This window comes from Somniosus microcephalus, chromosome 16 (assembly GCF_052327205.1).
Source record: "Somniosus microcephalus isolate GS21.2 chromosome 16, FLI_Smic_1.0, whole genome shotgun sequence".
In the NCBI taxonomy this organism is placed as follows: domain Eukaryota; kingdom Metazoa; phylum Chordata; class Chondrichthyes; order Squaliformes; family Somniosidae; genus Somniosus; species Somniosus microcephalus.
Window position 1 is genome coordinate 20,377,707 of NC_141002.1, and position 26,785 is coordinate 20,404,491.

The 26,785-nt window shown below is 48.3% G+C and overlaps 1 protein-coding gene across 1 annotated transcript in view; it reads left to right on the forward strand.

Annotated features, from left to right (window-relative positions):
• The window catches only part of tmtc1 (transmembrane O-mannosyltransferase targeting cadherins 1), a 163,587-nt gene that overhangs the window by 97,174 nt on the left and 39,628 nt on the right, over positions 1–26,785 (forward strand). Inside the window, exons 6-7 of the mRNA XM_086009783.1 lie at positions 7,289–7,392; positions 10,313–10,703. Of these exons, the coding sequence (XP_085865909.1) occupies positions 7,289–7,392; positions 10,313–10,703 (495 nt within the window). The remainder of the gene's footprint in view (positions 1–7,288; positions 7,393–10,312; positions 10,704–26,785) is intronic.

The following is a 26,785-nucleotide window of genomic DNA, read 5'->3' on the forward strand; positions in this document are numbered from 1 at the left end:
CCATGTTCTCATTCCTTCTCCGAAAACGGAAAACGACACACTGTTTAACCGCCACGTGAAGGCTAAATTACTGTCCGGATTTATTTACAAATAAAATAATATAGAAACGGGGAAACCGGCAAGGTGCTGTGCAACACAAGAATCAAACTTGCTATGGAACAAATTAGAGCAAACCATTTAAGGAGGCCGGATTCTATTTCTTGCAGCTCCTCTCGGCCTAGACAGCAAGCGTCACTGGGCGCATGAATTCAGTGGGTCATTTTCAATCGAACAAAAATCAGGTGGGCTCTATTAAGGGCCGACCTTACCAGGCGGTGGTGATAATTAACCCCCTCCTCCAGTTTCTGATAGTATATATGTAAGATTATTCTTACAGACCTCTACTCGCCCCCTTCCTTTATAGAGATGCGTTGAGCAACAAACTCGGCACCACGAGAGAGAGAGTGTGTCCCTGGATTGTAAGGACCTATTTCTTTTGCAATTCCAGAATGTTCTATGAAGATGATATTGCCGTCAGTTTTCATAGCGTTCGTTGCAAAGCAGCAATAGCGCCTTACCCCGAGACAGTGCACGGTCCTGAGCCACAGTTTATGATGGCTCTCCATTTCTTTGGCAGTCATGGAGCACAGGGGCACCTGTATCCAACGGTTAATTTACGGTCACTCAAGCACCACAGAAATTCCACCTTGGTGTGCCAACACTTGAACAGAACGTTCAGCCATTGAGGAGAACCCTTTAATTGACTGTCTGTTTCCTGTTGACTTCCATTTGGTATCTAGTGGAGGGCCCGTTGTGTCTATTCGCTGACGTTCCATAATAAAGACAAAACAAGAAAATCCATCTCGTCATCCTCAGTGTGGGTGGGGTTAGGGTTGGGAAACTGCCATTTTGGAGTCAGGTCAGGAGACTAGTGGGAGTCAATTTCAGGTAAATTTCACTTGAATCTATATTTTGAACCTGGTGCTTTTATTGTCGTTATTCACATGTTTCTGGGGTCACTTGGGAAACCCCTGAGCTAGACTGATTTGGCAATAAAAGCAGCAGGTCAGGAGAACCATCAAAAGCCAGGACCCATGTGGGACCCGTGTTTATCCACCAATCCCCATTTTCTGCCAGATTAGCCCTTTCCATTATAGGGGTCAATTGAAGCTCCACGATATAACAGAAGTTGCTGCTGAAATGGATTTTCTAACTCCTTCCACCAGTTTTCTCCTCTCCACCTCCTTTCTTGAAGGTGTTGACTCCTCGCTGGGATACTGCTATCCTCCAGTGCTTCATTCTTCATGTGCGAGCCTAGACAGTGAGTGACACTGGGCAGCTTAACCATGGGTGCATAACTGCCAAGCCCACCCAGTTCTATCCTGGCCCGATGTCCACCTGTGCGGACTTTCAACAGGAGGGTGACTGTAAAGCGATGAAGACGATTTTCCCCTTCCTGACCGAGGGCGCAGAGGCCAATTATGATTTCCCCCCAACTGCTACCAGGTGAGACTCGCTAGCTGGACACAGGCTCAAGATTGAATCTGTGGCCACTCTTTCCTCTTGATGTGATGAAATCTCCTGGTGGCCCATGAATGATTGAACAGACAGCAGGTGAATCTGTAAGCCTCATTCTTCAGCTTGCAGATGGATTCGTCTTTTCTGCTCAGTGATTTAGTTTCATCGCAGTCTGCCAAGAAACTCGAAATGAATTGAGTTTGAGAAAACCAGAAGGACTTGCACCTCCATTAGAACTTAAATCATCGGGCCTTCTTTTGTGTCTTTAGTCAGAGCACAGTAGGTCTTCTGAGAAATGTAGGAGATCATGATGAAAGAAAGGCTTGTATTTCTATAGCACCTTTCATGACTTCAGGACGTCCCAAAGCGCTTTACAGCCAATGAAGTACTTTTGAAGTAACAACAGAAAATGCTGGAAAAACTCAGCAAGTCAGGCAACATCCGTGGAGAGAAATTTGAGTTGACGTTTCGGGTTTGACCCTTCTTCAAAACTGGAGAGAAAAGGAACTAGATCGAAGGCAGGGCTGCGATCGGACAAAAGAATAAAAGAACCAAAAGAAGTAAAAGAGATTAGAAGCTAGACGAGATGGTAATAGGCTGTGATTAGGTGTAAAGTGTACTGGCAGGGCAAAAGATAGCTGCCAGGTGTGAGAGAGAAACAAAAGGAAAGGGGGGGGGGAAAAGGAAAGGAGTGGAAAAATATAAGTGAAAATGAAATAGGGGCCGAGGTTATGATCTGAAATTGTTGAACTCGATATTGAGACCGGAAGGCTGCAGACTGCCTAATCGGAAGATGAGGTGCTGTTCCTCGAGTTTACGTTGAGCTTCCGTGGAACAGTACAAGAGGCCAAGGACGGTGAGGTCCGAGTGGGAATGGAGCGGTGAATTGAAATGACAGGCGACCGGAAGCTCGGGGTCACCCTTACGGACTGAACGGAGGTGTTCCGCAAAGCGGTCACCCAATCTGCGTTTGGTCTCCCCAATGTAGAGGAGACCGCATCGTGAGCAGCGAATACAGTATACTAGATTGCGAGAAGTACAAGTAAATCGCTGTTTCACCTGGAAGGGGTGTTTGGGGCCCTGGACAGTGGGGAGGGGGGAGGTATAGGGGCAGGTGTTGCATCTCCTCCGCTTGCACGGGAAGGTGCCAGGCGAAGGGGAAGGGCTGTTTGGGGTGATAGAGGAGTGGACTAGGGTGTCTCGGAGAGAGCGGTCCCTGCGGAATGCTGAAAGGGGAGGGGAGGGGAAGATACGTTTGGTGGTGGGATCACTTTGGAGGTAGCGGAAATGCCGGAGGATGATCCGTTGAATGTGGAGGCTGGTGGGGTGAAAGGTGAGGACAAGGGGGACCCTATCGTGGTTCCGGGAGGGAGGGGCAGGGGTGAGGGCAGAGGTGCGGGAGATAGAACTGACACGGTCGAGGGCAGTGTCAACCACGGTAGAGGGGAATCCTCGGTTGCGGAAAAAGGAAGACATGTCTGAAGCACTGGTGTGGAAGGTGGCATCGTCGGAGCAGATACGGCGGAGGCGGAGAAACTGGGAGAATGGAATAGAGTCCTTACAGGAAGCGGGGTGGGAGGAAGTGTAGTCCAGGTAGCTGTGGGAGTCAAATTTCTCTCCACGGATGTTGCCTGACTTGCTGAGTTTTTCCAGCATTTTCTGTTGTTATTTCGGATTTCCAACATCTGCAGTATTTTGCTAAAGTACTTTTGAAGTGTAGTCAATGTTGTAATGTAGGAAACACGGCAACCAATTTGCACACAGCAAGGTCCCGCAATGTGATAATGACCAGATAATCTGCTTTAGGTGTTGGTTGAGGGATGAATATTGGCCAGGACACTGGGGAGAACTCCCCTGCTCTTCTTGAAATAGTGCCATGGGATCTTTTATGCCCACCTGAGGGCAGATGGGACCTTGATTTAATGTCTCACCTGAAAGATGGCACCTCCGACAGTGCCGCACTCCCTCAGTACTGCTCTGGAGTGTCAGCCTGGATTTTGTGCTCAAGTCTTTGGAGTGGGACTTGAACCCGTGACATCCTGACTCCGAGGTGAGAGTGCTAAAACGGTGCCACAGCTGCAGGTATAGGGCAGGCAGGGTGGCGTATCCAAGAGCTAGGATTTTGCAGCAGTGTTTATACTTCAGCAGCAAGTGAGCAGAAAAGTTTGTGCTCCCGATTCTGCGATCTGTAAATTTTCAAGTATTTAGGGGGCCACACTGAGGGGGTGTGCAAGTTTCATTAGATCCCCAACTGTGATGCAAATGAACTTTAATTGGGTTCCACAACAAATTCCCTGTGCTCTCTCTGCTTCTCAATTGGTGCACAGCTTACCTATTCAAAACGGCTACCTCTTGGCTCCCATGCTGTTCAGTAACAAGCTTCCATTCTTAAACCTGACGCAGACTGGATTTATTCTTGCGAGTTAGATTTTGCTGCATTGTTCAACTTTAGTTATATAGATTTTATCATTTCTTTTCCTAATTTCACTTAAAATGAAACAGTATAAAATCTTTGAAGCTCATAAATTATTACTGGGTTGAGTGATTGATTGTTTTTTAAATTCTGTTCTGTTTTGCATCAATTACTTAAATAAAAATAAGGCAAGGGGATCGAACGTAGCCTGTGAGACCTCAGCAGCAGCAGCTCTGAATTTAGATCAGGGGCCACGGGATACAGATGGCAATCAGTCGTAGCCGTGACACCAAGAGGTTGAGGAGACGAGGAGAGGGATTAGGCTGAATGGAGGGAGGCACTGTGGAATCTGAATTCGGTGACTGGAACCTGGAAGCTGTTGGTTACCCAGACAGCAGAGACATGGCAAGGTTACATTCCCTGCCCATCCGCTACCATCTGGCAGAGCCAGCACCCCACTGTGCCAGCGTTGGCACCCCGACCATGGATACACTTCCCCCCGCGATCGTGAAATCGACCCTTGAGAACCATCTCCGTAGTGTTATTTTACAATGTACCATAATGTCCGTGGGGAAAAAGTCAATCATGCCAAAAACAATAGACACGTTAAGGGGTGTTGGCACGTTCTTGTTAAATTCCTGCCCGCACTATTTTATCCCAATCGTAATCTGTTGTGCGTAGTTGTTAAGATAGAATTAAACCCCTAAATGTTGTTCCTTAACTGATCAAAAGAAGACTAGGGTTAAATCCTAAAAAAATAAATCTTAGAACATAAGAAATAGGAGCAGGAGTAGACCATTCGGCCCCTCGAGCCTGCTCCGCCATTCAGAAAGAGCATGGCTGATCTTCTACCTCAACTCCACTTTCCCACTCTATCTCCAGATCTCTTGATTCCCTTAGTGTCTAAAAATCTGTTGATCTCAGTCTTGAATATACTCAACGACTGAGCCTCCACAGCCCTCTGGGGTAGAGAATTCCAAAGATTCACAACTCTCTGAGTGAAGAAATTTCTCCTCATCTCAGTCCTAAATGGCCGACCCCTTATCCTGAGACTGTGACCCCTGGTTCTGGACTGTACAGCCTCTCGGCATCTACCCTGTCAAGCCCCAAGAATTTTATACGCTTCAATGAGATCACCTCTCATTCTTCTAAACTCCTGAGAATATAGGCCCATTCTACTCAATCTCTCCTGATAGGACAGCCCTTTCAACCCAGGAATCAATTTAGCAATGGAGGAATGGTTCTGTATATAGAAATAAAAAAGACTTGCAATTATATAGCGCCGTTCATGACCTCAGGACGTCCCAAAGTACTTTACAGCCAATGACGTACTTTTGAAGTGTAGTCACTGTTGTAATGTACGGAAACGCAGCAGTCAGTTTGCACACAGCAAGCTCCCACAACCAGCAATGTGATAATCAGTCCATTTTTTAGTGATTTTGTTTGAGAGATGAATGTTGGTCAGGACACTGGGGAGGACTCCCCTTCTGTTCTTCGAAATAGTGCCACACCTTCAGCACTGCACTGGAGTGTCAGTCTTGGTTTTGTGCACAAGTCCCTGGAGTGGGACTTGAACCCACGACCTTCTGACTCAGAGGTGAGAGTGCCACTGACTGAGCCACGGCTGACCGTTACATCATTTTGTAGACCGTTGAAAATTATGAGGTGTGCTGTTTATGTTGTGCTTGTTGACAGTGTGTCACCCAATGTGAATTTGTAGGGAAATGGTGTTAGGGAAATTGACGGGATTGAAGGCCGATAAACCCCCAGGGCCTGATAATCTACATCCTAGGGTATTTAAGGGAGTGGCCCTAGAAATAGTAGATGCATTGCTGGTCATTTTCCAAAATTCTATAGACTCTGGAACAGTTCCCATGGATTGGAGGATAGCTAATGTAACCCCACTATTTAAAAAAGGTGGTAGAGAGAAAACGGGGAATTATAGACCGGTAAGTCTGACATCGGTAGTGGGGAAAATGCTAGAGTCCATTATAAAAGATGTAATAGCAGAGCACTTGGAAAACAGTGACAGGATCGGACAAAGTCAACATGGATTTACAAAAGATCATGCTTGACTAATCTACTGGAATTTTTTGAGGATGTAACTGGTAGAATAGATAAGGGAGACCAAGTGGATATGGTGTATTTGGACTTTCAGAAGGCTTTCGATAAGGTCCCGCATAAGAGATTAGCGTGCAAAGTTAAAGCACACGGGATTGGGGGTAAGGTACTGTCTTGGATAGAGAACTGGTTGGCAGACAAGAAGCAAAGAGTTGGAATAAACGGGTCTTTCTCCGAGTGGAAGGCAGTGACTAGTGCGGTACCGCAGGGATCGGTGCTAGGACCCCAGCTATTCACAATATATATTAATGATCTAGACGAGGGAACTAGATGTAATATCTCCAAGTTTGCAGACGACACAAAGCTGGGTGGGCGTGTGTGCTGTAAGGAGGATGTCGTGAAACTCCAGTATGATTTGGACAGGTTGAGTGATTGGGCAGATGCATGGCAAATGCAGTATAATGTGGATAAATGCGAGGTTATCCACTTCGGTGGCAAAAACAGGAAGACAGATTATTATCTGAATGGCAATAGATTGGGAAAAGGGGAAGTGCAATGAGACCTGGGTGTCCTTGTGCACCAGTCGCTGAAGGTAAGCATGCAGATGCAGCAGTGGTTAAGAAGACCAATGGTATGTTGGCCTTCATAGTGAGAGGATTTGAGTACAGGAGCAAGGATGTCTTGCTGCAGTTGTACAGGGCCTTGGTGAGACCACACCTTGAGTATTGTGTGCAGTTTTGGTCACCTTATCTGAGGAAGGATGTTCTTGCCATGGAGAGAGTGCAGCGAAGATTCACCAGACTGATACCTGGGATGGTAAGAATGACGTATGAGGAGAGATTGGGTTGATTAGGCTTATATTCGCTAGAGTTTAGAAGAATGAGAGGGGATCTCATTGAAACTTACAAAATTCTAACAGGACTAGACAGACTAGATGCAGGAAGGATGTTCCCGATGGCGGGGGAGTCCAAAACCAGCGGTCACAGTCTAAGGATAAGGGGTAAGCCATTTAGGGCTGAGAGGAGGAATTTCTTCACCCAGAGAGTGGTGAGCTTATGGAATTCTCTACCACACAAGGCAGTTGAGGCCAATTCATTAAATATATTCAAGAAGGAGTTAGATATATTTCTTAAGGCTAAAGGGATCAAGGGATATGGGGAGAAAGCAGGGACAGGGTACTGAATTTGGATGATCAGCCATGATCTCATTAAATGGCGGAACAGGCTCGAGGGGCCAAATGGCCTACTCCTGCTCCTATCTTCTATGTTTCTGTGAATATGTACTGGCACGATCCATCAGTTCTGTCTCTCCTTCTAGGTGCTTCTCATCCTGTTTTTCCGAGTGTGGATCATGGCGGGCTCCATGCCTAACTTCTCAGAGCAGGACAACCCGGCTTCGTTCTCCCCTTACCTCCTCACCAGGTAAGATGCTGTTGGAGGTTCCGCCGCGTGCAAGGCCTCAGCTTCTCTTAAAATTACGCTTCTAAGGTTTAAAAGCATAATGTTCTTTTCCTTCTCCCTCCTGTGTCAGCCTCAGAATTAAACCAGAGAATCGCTTGGTGCAGCGAGTTGGGCACTGTCCTTTCATCGCTGGCTTCCAGGTTCAAATCTAGGCCCAGGCTGTCGGGATGGTCGTCTCTGCCTGTGCGGGAGTCACGGCCAACCGTTAGGCCCCCATCTGCTGCCCCAATTGTGATCAGCTATCTCCGCAGAGTGGGAGCTGAACCTGTGACCTCTGACCTTCTATGGCTTTGTGCTACAACACATGGTGGATTTGCTCAGTAGGCCGTTGGGCAACCTCATGTTTGAAGGTGAATGCCAGTAACGGAACTCATTCAGATTTTCCTTCCATTTAAGTTGGGCGGGTGATTTAACAAGCATGAGGTATTCCATGCCCAGTTTTCCTCTCTGCATTCTGCTTCAGCAATGCTTCATAGCCCAGATGGTAAAGACAAAAATCTACCTCAAGGTGTCAATTTATTTTCACTTTTTTTGAATACCCCCACACCCTTTCTCTTTCCACCCATTTTCTTCCCTCTCCAGTTCCTCTCCTCAAGACGGTGACTTGCTGGTGACGATTCCAACGGACTCTAATCCTCCAGTCCCTCACCCGTGCGGACTATCTTTGCGCGTGAGCCTAGGCGGTTGGTTTCATTGCAGGGACATCGCAGTCACGATTGTCCCCGACCCGACGTTCACGCCAATGCATGTGCGGCACGGATCACTGGGTGACGCTCAGGAGCAAGAACTTGGACCCATCTTCCTCTTCCCTAACCCAAGGCCAGCTGGAGTGTCCCAACCACTGCCTCGGGTGAGCTCGGCTAGCGATCGAACCTTGGAGCTCTCAGGTCTGCATGGCTACTCAATTCAATTCAATTCAAATCGCTTTATTGGCATGACAAGGTACATCTTATGTTGCCAAAGCATCGAAAAACATTCATGGTTGTACACAAAAATACAGATCTATCCATACAGTGTATAAACAGATATATCCCTGAGTGTATAAATACACATTCATATAATTTGTATATACTCTTTTCTTATATTTAGTGGTTGTCCCGCTGTTTATGGCAAGCTGTAACATAGTGTGCCACTAAGGTTACACAATTTCTCTCTTCCCCTAGTAGGTATGGGAGTTTTTGGTCGTCATTCAAATTTCTGAACTCCGGGCATATTTTTGTGAATTTTGGGTAGAAATTCTCCCTTATGCCCTGATATTTTCTACAAACTGTGAGGAAGTGCATCTCTGTCTCCACCACTCCCTGACTGCAGTGAGAGCATATCCTGTCCTCTCTTGGTAGCCGGGCCTGCCTGTGTCTACCTTTTTCGATCGCCAGGCTATGTTCACTAAGTCTGTACATTGTCAAGGTTTTTCTCAGTTTGCTATCCTTTACCATGGTCAGGTAATCAGCTATGTTGTATTGTCTGTTTAGGGCCAAGTAGCAATTGAGTTTGCTTTGGGTTTTTGTTGTTTCTGTCCAATATGACAGATATTTTTCCTTTTGCTTAGTGACGATTGTGTTGGGTCGAATTCTTTGTGTTACGCTGTCACTGTCCTGGGGCTGGTTATTGTTAGTAGTGTTAGTAGTTACTTCACTGAGTCCCAGGACTAGTTGACTGAGGGTATTCTTCTTTATGGTCCTCTCTTGGCATTTCAGGGCTTCGTAATGATAGCATTGGGGGTTGCTCATTTCTAGGTGTTTCCAAAATTTGGTGGCTCTTTTTTGGATAGTGATTATCAATGGATATTGGCCTAGTTCTGCCCTGCATGCATTGTTTACGGTTTTCCTTTGGGTCCGGAGGATACTTTTACAGAATTCTGCATGGAGGATCTCAATTGGGTGTTTGTCCCATTTTGCAAATTCTTGTTGTGTTAGTAGTCCCCACACCTCACTGCCATAGAGTGCAATTGGTTCAATTACTGATTTAAAAATTTTGAGCCAAATGCTGATTGGGAGTTCTATTTGGATTGATTTTTTAATGGCATGGAAAGCCCTCACTGAGCTGTTGTGGAGCCTTCAATTTATTCTTAAACGGCCTCACTTTAAACAGTTAGTTTTGCTTCTCCTGCTGTTGTATAACGTCCCAAGTTTTCAGGGTTGAAGTTACGCACACTACAATGGTGTTGCTGAAATATAGTTGACTCGCCTCTGATTCAGAAGGCCATGGGTTCAAGTCCCACGCTAGACACTTGAGCACATAATCCAGGTTGACACTCCAGTGCAGTACTGAGAGAATGCTACACTGTCGGTGGTGCCGTCTTTCGGATGAGATGTTAAATCGAGGCCCCATCTGCTCTCTCAGATGGATGTAAAAGATCCCTGACACTATTTGAAGAAGAGCAGAGGAGTCGTTCCCAGTGTCCTGGCCAACATTTATCCCTCAACCAACACCTAAAAACAGATTATCTGATCATTATCTCATTGCTGTTTGAGGGATCTTGCTGTGCACAAATTGGCTGCCGCGTTTCCTACATTACAACGGTGACTATACTTCAAAAGTACTTTGTTGGCTGTAAAGCGCTTTGGCGATGTCCTGAGGTCGTGGAAGGCGCTGTAAGTTCCCCTCCAAGTCACACACCATCCTGACTTGGAAGTATATCGCCAATCCTTCATTGTCGTTGGGTCAAAATCCTGGAACTCCCTCCCTAACAGCGCTGTGGGAGTACCTTCACCACACGGATTACAGCAGTTCAAGAAGGCGGCTCACCAACACCTTCTCAAGGGCAATTAGGGATGGGCAATAAATGCTGGCCTTGCCAGCGACGCCCACATCCCATAAACAAATAAAAAAATAAAAAACATAAATAAATGAAAATTCTTTCTTTGTGTTTGTGCTGCAGGTTTCTTACGTACTCCTACCTGCTGACCTTCAATGCCTGGCTGCTGTTGGCACCGATGACTCTCTGCTACGACTGGCAAGTGGGGAGTATCCCACTGGTGGAGTCCTTATGGGACGGGCGGAATGTGGCAACTGCCGTGTTTGGTCTGGGTATGGTCCTGTTGACTTGGAACTGCCTACTGTCTGTACAGGTAAGTGTGAAAAGGCCCGAGTATTCAGTTCAAGCTGTTCTGAAGCCTCTTTTAATCCCGGATCTCTCACAGGGCGCAACTCTTTTTGCTGGAGGAAGAATGTGCTCTTCCATCACCATCCTCCATTCGGTTATGTCGCGTGGCTTGTCCTGTTCACCCATCATTGCTGTGTTTGCTGACCTACATTGGCTCCTGTGGTGTATGTGCCTTTAAGTGCAATTGTGGTGTATGTGCCTTTAAGAGCCCCAGGTGTGCGTAATGCCGGTAATTGCCACTTGGGCTATATAAGCCTGTGTATTGTGTATATCCTTTAGAACCCCCCCCCAGACTTGCTTAGTAAATACCTATGAGCCAACTCCTGTCTTCAGTGTCTTTATCTACACACGGACACTACAGTGGCGACGAAGTGGAAACGGACTTACCTGCAATTCGGCAGCACCTCAAGGACATCGATTCCTCCAGCGTCCAGAAGACTCAAGGAAGTAATAGAAACTGTGGTTTCACCAGCTGGCCAAGCTGGTGGCAGGTACTGCGCTAATCCTTCCTGGGCGTCAGGCTGGGGCTCCAGCGGCGGGCTCTACAGCTGAGACAGGCAGCGAAATCGGAGGCAAGCAATAACGGACTGGGAGGGTGCACTCGGGAGACGGCCGGCGCGGCAAGCAGGTCAGCGTTTAGACCTCCGTCGGGAATGAGTCTCCAACAGTGAATAAACGGAAACCACAGTAAAACAGCGTTGTTATCGGTAGCAGCGGCGGGAAAGCGCAGGAAGCGCCATATCGTTGCTACAGAGAGGAAAAAAAAAGCGCGGGAAGCACCATATCTTTTTTGAAATGCCTAAGTCTGGCAATATTGATGCTTTTGATAACGAAACAGAGCCTAACTTTGGCAATATTGATGTTTTTGATAACAAGATAGAGGATTGGACCACATATGTAGAAAGAGTGGAGGTGTTTTGCACCGCAAATGGAATAGAAGATGAAAAAAAAGCTTCAGTGCTTCTGGATCTAATGGGCGCAGAAACATACAAGCTGTTACGCAACTTAATCACTCCAGCCGAACCGATGGACAAGAATTTTGAGGAGATTGTTGATACCCTACACTGCCAATTCGAGGCAGGACTGGCAGATTCTCTGCAAGACAAATTCATCTGCGATCCCCTAAGTGTAGAAACACAAAAAAAGGTATCTTCTGGAAAAGATTTAACACTGGACAAGGCTTTCAGTGCAATAGGAGCGGCAAAGATACAGCAAAGGCCACAGGACTTCGGCACCCATGAAATGACACGGGGTTTCGAGAGATGTTATCGCTGCGGCAGATCCAACCATGACCAGAGGGATTGTTGGTTCAAAGAAAAAGCATGCAGGCGATGCGGAAAGATGGGACACATTCCACGTGTATGCCGATCTGAAAATAAAAAATCCACTAACGGGAAAAGAATCAATAAGGAAAAGCACAGAAAGGTACAAATGATGACGGACAGTAGCTCCAAAGACCAGAAGAGCGATAGCGACTCCGGAAACAAGAGACTAAGCTCTCTCAAATTACATAATGTAATTGCCAATGAAGATTACCAGACCATTTGGGTTACCCTCATAATAGCAGGGTCCCCAGTTAAAATGGAGCTAGATACAGGATCAGCTCTAACCGTAATAAATCGACGAGATTACGAGAGGCTATTTTCGCATATACCTCTAAAAGACACATCCATTATCTTAAAAACATATACGGGGCAGAAAGTATACCCCAAAGGAAAAATAAAGGTGCCTGTGGTATACAACGGCAAAGAAATACAAAAGTTGTATTTATACATTCTACAAGATGGTGGTCCACCGTTGTTGGGACGTGAATGGATAAGGAAGATACGTTTAGACTGGCACTCCATTCAGGCACTGACGGTGACCAGTAAGGAAAAAAACAATGATGACATCATACCTGAACGATTAAAAGACATCTTGGCCAACGCCAAAGAAGTGTTTCAAGAGAAACTAGGAACCTTGAAAGGCATCACCGCCTCAATAAAAGTGGAAGATGCAGCAATTCCAAAAATTTTTAAGGCAAGACCGGTGCCATACGCAATACGTCCGGCAGTCGAGGCAGAGCTGGAGAATTTGGAAAAGGCAGGCGTATTATCCAAAATAGATTGGAGCGAATGGGCAACACCCATCGTTCCAGTCATGAAAAAAGCATTGAAAAATAACTCTGAGGAACAGAGAAAAATTCGCATCTGTGGGGACTTTAAGGTGACTGTAAACCCGATCCTTCACACGGTACAGTATCCTCTTCCGAGAATAGAAGATATTTTCGCCTCACTATCCGGAGGAAAACGTTTCACAAAAATTGACTTGGCACAGGCATATCTACAGATGGAGGTTGAGGAGACCTCTAAAAAGTATCTCACAATAAACACACACAAAGGCCTGTACCAGTACAATCGACTGGTTTTTGGAGTAGCATCAGCTCCAGCTATCTGGCAAAGAGCTATGGAGCAAGTCCTGCAAGGGATTCCGGGGACTCAGTGTTACCTAGATGACATCCTTATAACAGGAGAAAACGACAACGAGCACCTTGCCAATTTGGAGCAGGTGCTCACTAGGCTGAAAGAACGGGGCCTACGAGCAAATCGCCCCAAGTGCGAATTTTTCCAAAATCAGATATCATATTGTGGCCACATAATTAATAAGGAAGGGTTGCATAAGTCACCTGAAAAAATTGAAGCAGTTATAAAAGCCCCAGCACCTGAAAATGTTTCACAATTGAGGTCATTCCTGGGATTAATAAATTACTATCATAAATTTTTACCGAACTTATCAACTACTCTACACCCTCTTAATGATCTTCTGCACACAGGAGTGATTTGGAAATGGAACGAAGACTGTAAACGTGCCTTCCATAAATGTAAAGACTTAATCACATCCGAGAAAGTTTTGGCTCATTACAACCCATCACTACCAATCAGACTGGCGTGCGATGCATCCCCTTACGGCATAGGAGCGGTATTGTCCCATAGATTCCCTGATGGCTCGGAACGGCCGATAGCTTTTGCGTCACGCTCATTGAACTCAGCTGAGCGTAACTATGCCCAGATAGACAGGGAAGCACTCAGCCTGGTATGGGGAGTGAAGAAATTCAACCATTACCTACACGGACAAAAATTTACCTTGCTGACTGACCATCAACCCCTCATCTCCATATTCAACCCTAAGAAAGGTGTCCCCATTATGACGGCACAAAGACTACAGAGGTGGTCCCTTTTTCTAGGGGCACACCAATACAACATTGAATACAAAGGGTCAAAACAGCATGGGAATGCTGACGGTTTATCGCGCCTGCCGTTGCCAACGATAGAAGAGGCACCTACAGTAGACCCAGTAGAGATATTCCACTCTACCATAGTGGACTGTCTACCGGTGACAAATTCTGCCATTGAAAGGGAGACCAGAAATGACCCTACTCTCTCACGGGTCTACGATTTAACAATGAAGGGATGGCCAGCACATGGCGAACCACTGTTGCCAGCATTCTCGCAAAGAAGAGAACAGCTGTCAGTGTGCCGAGGAACCTTGATGTGTGGATCCAGAGTGGTGATTCCACCCAAACTCCAGGATAAAGTGCTAAAGGAGCTTCACGAGGGGCATCTGGGTGGAGTGAAAATGAAGAACCTAGCTAGGGCGTTTGTATGGTGGCCAGGTATCGATGGAGACATCGAAGACATGACCAAGAGCTGCCTAGGATGCCAGAAGGTCCAAAATGCTCCGCCACAGGCCCCTCTACATCCATGGGAGTGGCCCTCATCTCCCTGGCAAAGGGTGCACATCGACTTTGCTGGTCCATTTATGGATTCAATGTTCTTAATCGCGGTTGATGCACACTCCAAGTGGCCGGAGGTAATAAAGATGTCCTCCACCACCACGGAAAAAACCATCACAGTATTAAGGACCATATTTGCCAGGAATGGGCTGCCGGAACAGATATGTTCTGATAATGGACCGCAATTTGTGTCCGAAGAATTCAGAAAGTTCTTAAAGAACAATGGGGTAAAGCACTACACGTCCGCCCCATACCATCCCGCCACCAATGGATTGGCTGAAAGGTTTGTCCAGACCTTCAAGAAGGCCATAAAGGCCATGGGTAATGAAGACATAAAACTTCAGCACAAGGTGGATAACTTCTTATTTGCATATAGGAATGCAACACATATGGTTACAAACCAAACTCCCGCCATGATGTTCTACAATAGAAACCTAAGATGCCGGCTGGATTTGGTCAAGCCCAACATCCGAAGGGACGTGGAGAACCGGCAGTTTCAGGGCATGAATGAAAGGCCAACTAGGGCCTTCCAGATAGGCCAACCGGTTTTGGCCCGGGACTACCGTACCGAGAAATGGCAGCCTGGAACTATCTGCACACGGCTAGGACCACTGATGTATACCGTGGACATCGGAGAAAGCATAATAAGGCGCCATGCTGACCAAATCATCAAGTCATCCGAAAAGGGACAACCTACACCACCACGCTATACATCTAACGATGAAGTAGAGATACCCATATCTACCTCCGATCCGGTGATACTGGAACCCGATGAACCCGACACTGGCCTTCAAGCCGAATCAGCCTTGCCAGAAGAACCTACTACACCACCAGAAACTACTACACCCCCGAGGCGTTATCCGGACCGAGTCAGGAAGCCTCCTGAGAGACTAACTTATAATTAATTAATACAGCAATGTATATTATTTTGCATATGACATGTAATTAATAATTACTTAAAATATGATGTACTAGTTAGCTAGAAGGGGAAGAATTGTGGTGTATGTGCCTTTAAGAGCCCCAGGTGTGCGTAATGCCGGTAATTGCCACTTGGGCTATATAAGCCTGTGTATTGTGTATATCCTTTAGAACCCCCCCCAGACTTGCTTAGTAAATACCTATGAACCAACTCCTGTCTTCAGTGTCTTTATCTACACACGGACACTACAGCTCCTAGTCCGGCAACTCCTGGATTTTAAAATTATCATCCTTGTTTTCAAATCCATTCTTGGCCTTGCCCCTCCCTATCTCTGTAACCTCCTCCAGCCCAACAACCCTCCGCGATTTCTGTGCTCCTCCAATTCTGGCCTCTTGCGCATCCTCAATTTTCATCACCCACCATTGGCGGTCGTGCCTTCAGCTGTCTAGGCCCTAAGCTCTGGAATTCCCTCCCTAATACTCTCTACCTCTCTCTCCTCCTTTAAGACTTCTTTAAACCTACCTCTTTGTCACCTGTCCTAATATCTCTGGTCTGGAAATGGGAAAATAAAAGGAAAGAAGCTGTTAGTGTGAACTACATGGCAGAGCAAAAAAAAATCCCAACATCAACAACTCGCCTAAGTCTGCAATCTAATTTTCCATGTGTTTGTGTGTGTTTGTTTCTTGCTTTCTCTTCCTTTTTATCACTTCCTGTACCTCATCTCCGTCTGTTCTCTCACTCTTTGTGTGTGTGTCTTGCTCTGTCTCTCATTATGTCTATGTGTGTATGTCTCTGTCTCTTGCTATGTCTCTGTCTCTCTATCTTAGTGTCTGTGACTTTCTGTGTTTGTGTGTCTTTGTCTCACTCTGTCTGTGTGAGTCTCTTTCTGTGGGTCTCTCTTTCTTTCTCTGATATATGTGTATCTCTGTGTCTTGCTTGCTCCCTTATTCTGTCTCCCTGTGTTTCTCGTTCCTGTGTGTTTGTATTTTCTCTCTGTGTCTGTGTCTGTCTCTTGCTCTCTCTCTATGTGTCTCACTTTATGTCTGTGTCTCTTTGTCTCTCTCTGTCCCTTTGTCTCTCTGTCTCCCTCTCTGTCTCTGTGTCTGCCTCTCTCTGCCTGTTTCTCTTTGTCCCTGTGTGTGTCACTCTCTTTGTGTCTGTGTGTCTCTCTCTTTGTCTGTGTCTCTCTCTCTTTGTCTGTGTCTCTCTCCCTTTATGTCTACCTGTCTCTTTTCTCTTTCCTGGCTTGTCCCCCTGGTGTTTCAGAGGAGTTTTCATGCTCCTGTTTACTTTTCCAAGTTTACTTGGGGCTCGCTTTTGCTCTCCGATAGGCATCTTCTATCACAGGCCTCTAACTCTGCGCCCCAGGTCTCTCCGGGTTGCCATCTTTGTGCACCTTTTGATGGAGCAGAAGTCAATAATACAGCCTTAGTGGGTTCCTAGAGCAGTACCGGGGATTCTCTTTCTCAGATATCCAATGGGCGAGCTGTGCTCACAGGAGGACATGAATGTTTGGCCACTGAGAATGGTACCAGCGATAGGGTGAAGTGGTAGGTTAGAGAGGGCAAGTCCGAGGACAGTTATACGTGGACAGAGATGTCAATGGGCTCAGTATTATAACTCTTCACTTAGGTTAGATGTGAAAAAAAATAATCAAGTCTGGAGCATGATGTATGTGGGTTTGCGGGGTGAATTCCATCTCTTTGGGGTGTGTTACTCCTAGGTTAGGATATCACTCTTTGATTTTTTTATTTATTAAAAAAAAGTGTGGGCATCGATGGTAAGGCTGGCATTTATTGTCCATCTCGAGTTGCCCTGCGAAGATGATGGTAGGCCTTCAGAGGGCAAGTAAGAGTCAACCACTGGAGTTTCATAAAGGCCAGACCGGGTAAGGACGGCAGGTTTCCTTCCCTAAAGGGCGTTTGTGAACCAGTTGGGTTTTTACAACAATCCAACAGCTTCATGGTCACATTTACTAATACTAGTTTTTTATTTCTTGATTTATTTTTAAACTGAATTCAAATTCTCAAACGGCCATGGTGGGTTTTGAACTCACCTTCTCTAGATTATTAGTCCTGGCCTCTGGATTACTAGTCCGGCAAAATAACCACTGGACTACCGTACTCCTGAGTGCCTAAACCTCAGCTAACAGCACAGAGCTCAGCATGCTACCCACAAGACTATTGGGGGAACCTTTTTTGACGTCATTGCTAACTATTCTCTCAGGTTTTTGTACTTCCGTCTGGTCGTAATTTACACTGAGGTCACCGTGTGAATCGTGTAATGTGACTTGGAAAGACAGACAAGTTCCATTACGCAAACCTTTCGGATGCATTAAAGAGTGGATAATGTGCAATCACCATCTCGTTTGCAGTTATTGCCTTGAGCAGAATAGAACGAAAGCATCGCAGTTTTTTGACAGTTCTGCTGTCACAGTTTAATTGATGGTGGAAAATGATAAAGGAAATACATTTTGGCTAGGAAATCGGAAAAGAAAATGCCATTTAATTTTAAAAGGGGAAGGGAAATGTTTTTTTCTGAAATAATTCCAGTAATTGTTTTCCAACTATGAAGTAAAACCAGACAACTGGATCACAAAGTCATCTTTAAAATTTATGACCCAATTTCCTGGGGTTGCTTCATGATTGCACTGCTTTTAGCAGTGACATTGCTAATGTCTAAAATATAATTGTTTTGAATTAATTCTTTTAAACGCTGCATACGCTCCATAGCAATTTATGGGCAGTCAACTGTACAGGGTCTTTATTGTGTCTCCCATTCTCCTCCACCCTCTGTAACCTTCATTTCATCCAAAACTCCATTGCCCATATCCTATCCCACACCAAGTCTCACTCACCCATCACTCGTGTCCTTGTTGACCTACATTGGATTCTGGCTCCCCCCCCCCCCACCCCACCCCAGTCTCCAATTTAAAATTTTCATCTTCATGTTTAAATCACTTTATGGCCTCACCCTTCCCTATCTCGGTAATCTTCTCCAACCCTTCAAATTCCCGCGTCTCTCCAAGAATTCTCCATTCCTCTTACCCTGGCCTTTTGTGCATCCCCCATTCCCTTCGCCCCCCCATTCCCTTCGCCCCCCCATTCCCTTCGCCCCCCCATTCCCTTCGCCCCATTCCCTTCGCTCCCCCCATTCCCTTCGCTCCCACCATTCCCTTCGCTCCCCCATCCCCTTCGCGCCCCCATCCCCTTCGCCCCCCATTCCCTTCGCCCCCCCCATTCCCTTCGCTCCCCCCCGTCCCCTTCGCCTCCCCATTCCCTTCGCCTCCCCCCCGCCCCCATTGGTAGCCGTGCCTTCAGCTGTCGAGCCCCCAGCTCTGGAGTTCCCTCCTTAAACCTCTCCATCTTTCTCTCCTCCTTTAAGACTTTCCTTATAACCCACCCATTTGACCAGGCTTTGGGTCAACCATCCTAATATCTCCTCCTTCAGCTTGGCGTCCATTTATATCTGATTAAGTCTCTGTGAAGTGCCTTGGGGTGTTTTTCAGTGCTATAGGCACTATATAAATGCAAGTTGTTGATAACACGTCAAAGATTGAAGTTCAGGTAGGCAGTACCATTTGACTGCATACTGTTGGAATTACAGACAGATTTTTGTGCCAAATCTCTCTCACTCCTCGAGCACCCTATCTGAATTAGTTGGCTCCCGTTGGATTGGACTGTGAGGTTCCCACCAGCACCTCTCCCAATTAGTTGTTCTTCAAGTTGAAGCCTTAACAGAGTGTCGGCAGAACATTTTAAAAGGAAGAACTTGCATTTCTGTCGTGCCTTTCACAATCTCAGGGCATCCCAAAGCGTTTTACAGCCAATGAAGTACTTTCTGAAATGTAGTCACTGTTGTAATGTAGGAAAACGCGGCAGTCAATTTGCACAAACAGCAATGTGATAATGACCAGATAATCTGTTTTAGTGGTGTTGGTTGATGTATAAATATTGGCCAGGACACCGGCGAGAACTTCCGGGCTTTTCTTCCTGTACTGCCATGGGATTTTTAACATCCACTTGAAAGGGCAGACAGGACCTCGGTTTCACGTCTCATTCTGAAAGACGGCACCTCCGACAGTGCAGCCCTCCCTCAGCACTGCACTGAAGTGTCAGCTTAGATTATGTGCTCTAGTCCCTGGAGTGGGACTTGAACCCACAACCTTCTGATTCAGACGCGAGTGCTACCTGCTGGGCCACGGCTGGCATCAGCAGCCAGACAGGCCCGAACCTGTCCTCAACCAGTGTCTGCAACACATTTAGTTTCCAGCAGGAGTCACTAGATAGCAGGAACCCTGGCTGATTTCTTTCCTTCTGCCGCCCCCACCCCCCCATCCCTTCACCCAGAGGCACTGAGACCAATTGCAGTGCTGAAACTGCTGTCCTAGCTGAGATCATGCAACTCAGAACAACAACAATTTACATTTTTATAGCACCTTTAACGTAGTAAAATGTCCCATGGTGCTTCACAGGAGCGTTATCAGACAAAATTTGACATGAGCCAAAAAAGGAGACATTTAGACAGGTGACCAAAAGCTTAGTCAAAGTGGTAGATGATGTGCCTCAATTATTCCGAGACTCGAAGTTAGCAGAACAAAAGTAAGGCTTTTATTAACTTAGAACATAACACGTAAACTAGAGAGATGTCTTCCTTCAGGAGGCTGATGCCTGACTGACTTAGATTACAAAGGAGCCAGGTATGGGCGGAGCCCTGCACACAACCAATTCCAGCACATTCCAATACATAATACATGAGGACTGGGGGAAGGGAAAAGACACAGAAAGCAGGCAGTTACAAGACACAGAAAACAGGCAGTGATGAATGGAATATATTTCATCACATTCACCCCTTCTATAGATTTAGTCTGTTCGGGGGTTTGATAGTCCTCTGCGACCGACGTGGCTGTTGTGGTGCCGCGGGTGTCGGCTGGGTGTCCCCGGTAGCCTCCTGGGTCTCTGCCGGGGGTGCCGCCGGGGTTGTTGAAGGGGTAGTTGGTGGGGGTGCCATTGGTCGATGTTCTTCCGGGGGTGATGGAAGAGTAGTGGGTGGGTAAGGGTTGCTGTGATCGTCGTCGCTGCTATTGCCGTGGTTGTTGTCGATGCCGGCCGGGGCGACGTCTTTTATGGACACGGTGTCCTCCCTTCCCTCGGCGTGCCGGACATATGCGTATTGGGGGTTGGCGTGGAGTAGGTGTACTGGCTCCACGAGGGGGTCCGTCTTGTGGCCCCTCACATGCCTACGCACGAGTACTGGACCTGGGGTGGAGAGCCATGACGGCATGGATACGCCTGAGGTGGATTTCCGAGGAAAGACAAACATTCGTTCATGAGGCGTGGCATTAGTGGCCGTACACAATAGCGACCATATTGAATGGAGCACATCCGAGAGGACTTCCTGCCAGCGGGAGATAGGGAGGCCCTTGGTCCTTAGAGCTAGAGTGACTGCTTTCCACACTGTCCCGTTCTCTCGCTCCACCTGGCCGTTACCCCGGGGGTTGTAGCTGGTGGTACGGCTCGTGGCGATCCCCTTGGACAGCATGTACTGGCGTAGCTCTTCACTCATGAAGGACGCCCCCCTATCCGTGTGGATATAGCTCGGCATACCGAACAGGCAGAACAGGCTGTTGAGGCATTTAATGACCGTGGCGCTGGTCATGTCTGGGCAGGGGAAGGCGAATGGGAAACGGGAGTATTCGTCCACAATGTTCAGGAAGTAAACATTGCGGTCGACGGACGGGAGGGGGCCCTTGAAATCTAAGCTGAGCCGCTCGAAGGGCCGTGTAGCTTTGATTAAGTGGGCTCTATCTGGGCGGTAGAACCGAGGCTTGCACTCAGCGCAAGTGCGGCAGTTCCTGGTCAGAGACCGAACTTCCTCAATCGAGTAGGGTAAGTTACGGGACTTTATGAAGTGGAACAGCCGCGTGACCCCTGGGTGGCAGAGGTCGTTGTGGAGGGTCTGTAGCCGATCCTCGGTGGCGCTGGCACACATCCCTCATGAGAGGGCGTCAGGGGATTCGTTAAGGGCCCCTGGCCGGTAAATGATGTCGTACTCGAAAGTGGAGAGCTCGATCCGCCACCTAAGAATCTTATCATTTTTAATCTTCCCCCTCTGTTTATTGTTGAACATAAACGCTACCGATCGCTGGTCGGTAAGTAGGGTGAAGCGTTTGCCGGCTAGGTAGTGGCGCCAGTGGCGCACTGCCTCCACGATGGCTTGGGCCTCCTTTTCCACGGAGGAGTGTCTGATCTCGGGGCCTTGGAGGGTCCTCGAGAAGAAAGCTACGGGCCGCCCCGCCTGGTTGAGGGTGGCCGCCAAGGCGAAGTCGGACGCATCACTTTCCACTTGAAATGGAGTGTTCTCGTCCACTGCCTGTAGCGTGGCCCGCTCAATATCCTGCTTAATGCTTTTGAAGGCGGCGTGGGCCTCAGCAGAGAGCGGAAAAGAGGATGCTTTCAAGAGGGGGCGGGCTTTGTCGGAGTAGTTGGGGACCCATTGGGAATAGTAAGAAAATAACCCCAGGCACCTTTTCAGGGCTTTGGGAGTGTTGGGCAGGGGCAGCTCCCGTAGGGGGCGCAATCGGTCGGGGTCTGGTCCGATTTCCCCATTCTCCACCACGCTGCCCAGTATGCAGAGGCGCGTGGTGTTGAAAACGCACTTGTCCTCGTTATAGGTGAGGTTGAGTTTTTGTGCGGTTTTCAGGAACCTCTCGAGGTTCGAGTCGTGATCCTGCTGGTTGTGACCGCAGATGGTGACGTTGTCGAGGTAGGGGAAGGTTGCCTGCAAGTGGTGGTCATCGACCATGCGATCCATCTCCCTCTGAAAGACCGAGACCCCGTTCGTCACCCCAAAGGGGACTCTGAGGAATTGGTAGAGGCGTCCGTTCGCCTCGAAGGCGGTGTACGGGCGGTCCTCTGGTCTGATAGGGAGCTGGTGGTACGCTGACTTGAGGTCGATGGTGGAGAACACCCGGTATTGGGCGATTTGGTTCACCATTTCTGATATGCGGGGTAGCGGGTAGGCGTCTAGTAGGGTGTACCTGTTGATCGTTTGACTATAGTCGATCACCATCCGTTTCTTCTCGCTACCCCTTACCACTACCACTTGGGCGCGCCACGGGCTGTTGCTGTGTTCAATAATGCGCTCTTTCAGGAGCCTGTCTACCTCGGTCGCGATAAACCGCCTGTCCTCCCAGCTGTACCTCCTGCTTTTGGTCGCTATTGGCCAGCAGTTAGGGGTAAGGTTCACGAATAGCGAAGGCGGCTTTACCTTCAGGGTAGCCAGACCGCACACTGTGAGGGGCGGCTGGGACCCACCGTACTTGAGCGTGATGCTTTGGTGGTTGCACTGGAAATCCAGGCCCAAGATCACGCTCGCACATAGATTCTTCATGATTAATACTTTAAAATTATCATACACAGTTCCGTTAATGCACAATTGTACCGTGCAGTAACCCAGAATGGTCGATGTCTGGGTTTTATCGGCCATAGAGATGGTACCCTGAGCAGGGACCACCTTTAGGGAGAGTTGTTGTGCCAGTTCAGGGTGGATAAAACTCTCCGTGCTTCCACTGTCAATTAAGCATTTAACCCGGCACCCGTTTACCTCGATGTCCACCATTGATTTGGATAGCGGATGCGGCCTGGTCTGGTCCACTGTGACCGATGCCACTGTAGGGCCCTGATCGAGACAAGATGGCGTCCACGCTGTCTGCTCATAAGATGGCGGACCCCACGAGGTCGGGCAAGTTGGCGTCCAAGATGGCCGCTCCCACGGTGCACACGCGGCGGTGGCGGGTTTTCCGGCGGTTGGTTTTCTGGCGGGGTTCCCTCTGCACACCTTCCCGAAGTGCCCCTTCTTACCGCACTTAAAGCAGGTGGTGCCTTTCGCCGGGCACAGGTTTCTGGTGTGCTTTGGCTGCCCGCAGAAGTAGCAGTTGGGTCCTTGACGCGTTGCGGCTGTCGTAGGGCTTCTGGGGGGAGAGCTGGGCCCCGCCGGTGTCGGGCTGCCGGGCGGGGAAGATGCCTTCCAAGATGGCGGCGCCCTCGGCGCACACGTGGCGGCGTGGGCGGCGCGGGCTGAAGAGTAGGCGTCCGAGTTTCTCTGGGCCATCTCCAGGGACCGCGCGGTGTCCGCAGCCTGTTTCAGGTCCAACTCCGTTTTTTCCAGCAGTCTTTGCCGGATGTGAGTGGAGCTGAGGCCTGTGATAAAGGCATCGCGAACAAGCTCGTCGGTGTACACTGCGGCTTTTACATCTCGGCACTTACAGTCCTTGCCAAGCTTTTTCAGGATGCTTAGGAACTCCTCCACCGATTCCCCAGGTCGCTGTGCGCGAGTAGCGAGCAGATGCCTAGCATACACCTCATTCGTAGGCTGCTGGTAATGCGCCTTTAAGGTGTTGCAGGCGGCCAGGTACGTGTCGGCGTCTTGGATGAGGGGGTAAACCCGATGGCTTACCCAATTCCGTAGCATTCCGAGTCTCATCTTCGCAGTGTCCGTGGCGTCTTTGACGGCTGCGGAATTGTCCAGGAAGAATTCCATACAGTCAAACCAGTGTCCGAAGCGTGCTGATGCGTCCGGAGCATGTTGATCCAAATCCAAACGTTCGGGGTTCAGGAGTTGATCCATAGTGTTGAAAATTAAGTTAATAAAATTGATGTGCCTCAATTATTCCGAGACTCGAAGTTAGCAGAACAAAAGTAAGGCTTTTATTAACTTAGAACATAACACGTAAACTAGAGAGATGTCTTCCTTCAGGAGGCTGATGCCTGACTGACTTAGATTACAAAGGAGCCAGGTATGGGCGGAGCCCTGCACACAACCAATTCCAGCACATTCCAATACATAATACATGAGGACTGGGGGAAGGGAAAAGACACAGAAAGCAGGCAGTTACAAGACACAGAAAACAGGCAGTGATGAATGGAATATATTTCATCACAGTAGATTTTAAAGAGCATCTTAAAGGAGGAGGGAGAGGTGAACAGGTTAATGGAGGGAATTCCAGAGCTTAGGGCCTAGACAGCTGAAGGCACGGCTGCCAGTGGTGGGGCAAAGGATGCAGGGGATGCACAAGAGGCTAGAGTTGGAGGATCGCAGAGGATTGTAGGACTGCAGGAGGTTACAGAGATAGAACAAGCCAAGGATCAGAACGTCTTGTCTGTAAGGATCAGCTACACACTGCCTTTACCAATAGAAGCACGACAGTGTTGTTTTAATGTAGTAATGAGTGTCTGTTGGCACTGAATGTGTGATATAATGTACATAAATGTCAGGTTGGAAACCACTAGCTGTGTTATTGATTGTGCTTTGTTAATAGCTTACTCCTTTGCTGCCTTCATACAAGAGTGCATTCCCACACCACTCCTCATATTTCAATATATATAAAAGAAAAACCTTGTCAAGCTTCTTCGTTCATGGCTAAACAATTGACTAAGGACGAAGTGAGAAGCATTTAAAAAGGGGTCAGAGAGGGGCGTGCATGGGAAATGTAATTTGGTAAAGAGCCTCTCGTTAATTGGATAAGGAAACAATGATTGGGAATGGATAGCCTGCAGCTTTCTAATTCTGTTCTTGGTGTGCAATTACTGTCTTTCTCATTAGATGCTGGTGCACAATGTAAATGTGCAGTTTTAGGAGGGAACTTGAGCTAATGGATCTCTATATTCCACATACTGAGGATTATTGCAGATTGAAATGCCACTTAATTACTGGAAGACAGATAATGATATTGTCTGCAGTCCTGAATGGTGTTGAACTTGGGTTGAAAAACAAATGTAAATCCTTTCCTTTCTTTTTCTGACAGTGTCTTCCTCTCCTCTCTTGAAGGCACTGACTCCTTGCTTAGGTACAATTTCACAAGCCCTTTCCCAAGTGACAATTATTTATACGTGAGGCTGAACCAGTCTGTTTGCAACCTCAATACTCTATTTGACCCTGAGCTGAGCTTCCGACCCCATATCCTCTCCATCACCAAGACCGCCTACTTCCACCTCTGTCATTTTCCCCTTACCTCAGCCCATCTGCTACAGAAACCCTCATCCAGGCTTTTGTTACCTGCAGACTCAACTATTCCAATGCTGTCCTGGCCGGCCTCCCATCTTCTACCCTCCGGAAACTTGAGCTCATCCAAAACTCTGCTGCCCGTGTCCTAGCTCGCACCGAGTCCAGACCATCCAGCACCCCTGTGCTTGCTGACCTGCATCGGCTCCTGGTCCAGCAACACCTTGATTTTAAAATTCTATGTAAGGCGCTATATAAATGCAAATTGTTGTTAGCCTTGACGTTGAGAGTTGGCAGGCAATTTAACTGCAGCCGAGCTCAATCCTATCGTTATGTAACACTGCTGGATCCCAAACCTTCAAGCAAAAGATCATTTAAATAGCAAAAACAACATGGCCACAATCACAATCTTTGACAGGTTGGTGCTATGAAACAGTCAGTGGCAATTTACTCCCTCTCTCTTTGTGTCTGTGTCTATGTGTCTGTCTCTTTCTGTGTGTGTGTCTCTGTTTTTCTCCTCTCTTTCTTTCTCACTCTGTGTCTGTGTATGTCCATGTGTGTGTCTCTCTTTGTGTTTCTCTTTCTCTCTTCCCCCTCTCTCTCCTTCCCCCTCTCCTTCCTCCCCCCTCCCTTCCCCCCTCTCCCTTCCCCCCTCTCTCCCCTTCCCCCCTCTCCCCTTCCCCTCCCCCCTCTCCCCTCCCCCTTCCCCCCCTCTCCCTTCCCCCCCTCCTTCCCCCCCTCTCCTTCCCCCCTTCTCCTTCCCCCCTCTCCTTCCCCCCTCTCCTTCCCCCCCTCTCCTTCCCCCCCCTCTCCTTCCCCCCTCTCCTTCCCCCCTCTCCTTCCCCCCTCTCTTCTCCCCCCCCCTCTCCTACCCCCCCTCTCTCCATCCCCCCCTCTCCCTCTCTCTCTCCCCTCTCTCTCCCCCCCTCTCTCCCCCCTCTCTCTCCCCCCCTCTCTTCCCCCCTCTCTCTTCCCCCCTCTCTCTTCCCCTCTCTCTTTCCCCCCTCTCTCTCCCCCTCTCTCTCTTCCCCCCTCTCTCTCTTCCCCCCCTCTCTCTTCCCCCCCTCTCTCTTCCCCCCCTCTCTCTTCCCCCCCTCTCTTCCCCCCCTCTCATCTTCCCCCCCCTCTCTCTTCCGCCCTCTCTCTCTCTTCCCTCCCTCTTTCTCTTCCCCCCCTCTCTCTTCCCCCCCTCTCTCTTCCCCCCCTCTCTCTTCCCCCCCTCTCTCTTCCCCCCTCTCTCTTCCCCCCCTCTCTCTTCCCCCCCCTCTCTCTTTCCCCCCCTCTCTCTTCCCCCCCTCTCTCTTCCGCCCTCTCTCTCTTCCCTCCCTCTTTCTCTTCCCCCCTCTCTCTCTTCTCCCTCTCTCTCTTCCCCCCTCTCTCTTCCCCCTCTCTCTTTCCCCCCTCTCTCTCTTCCCCTCTCCCCCTTCCCCCCCCTCCCCCCCTCCCCCCCTCTTCCCCCCGCTCTCCCACCTCTCTCTTTCCCCTCTCTCTTTCCCCTCTCTCTCTCTCCCCCCTCTCTCTTTCCCCTCTCTCTCTTCCCCCCTCTCCTCTTCCC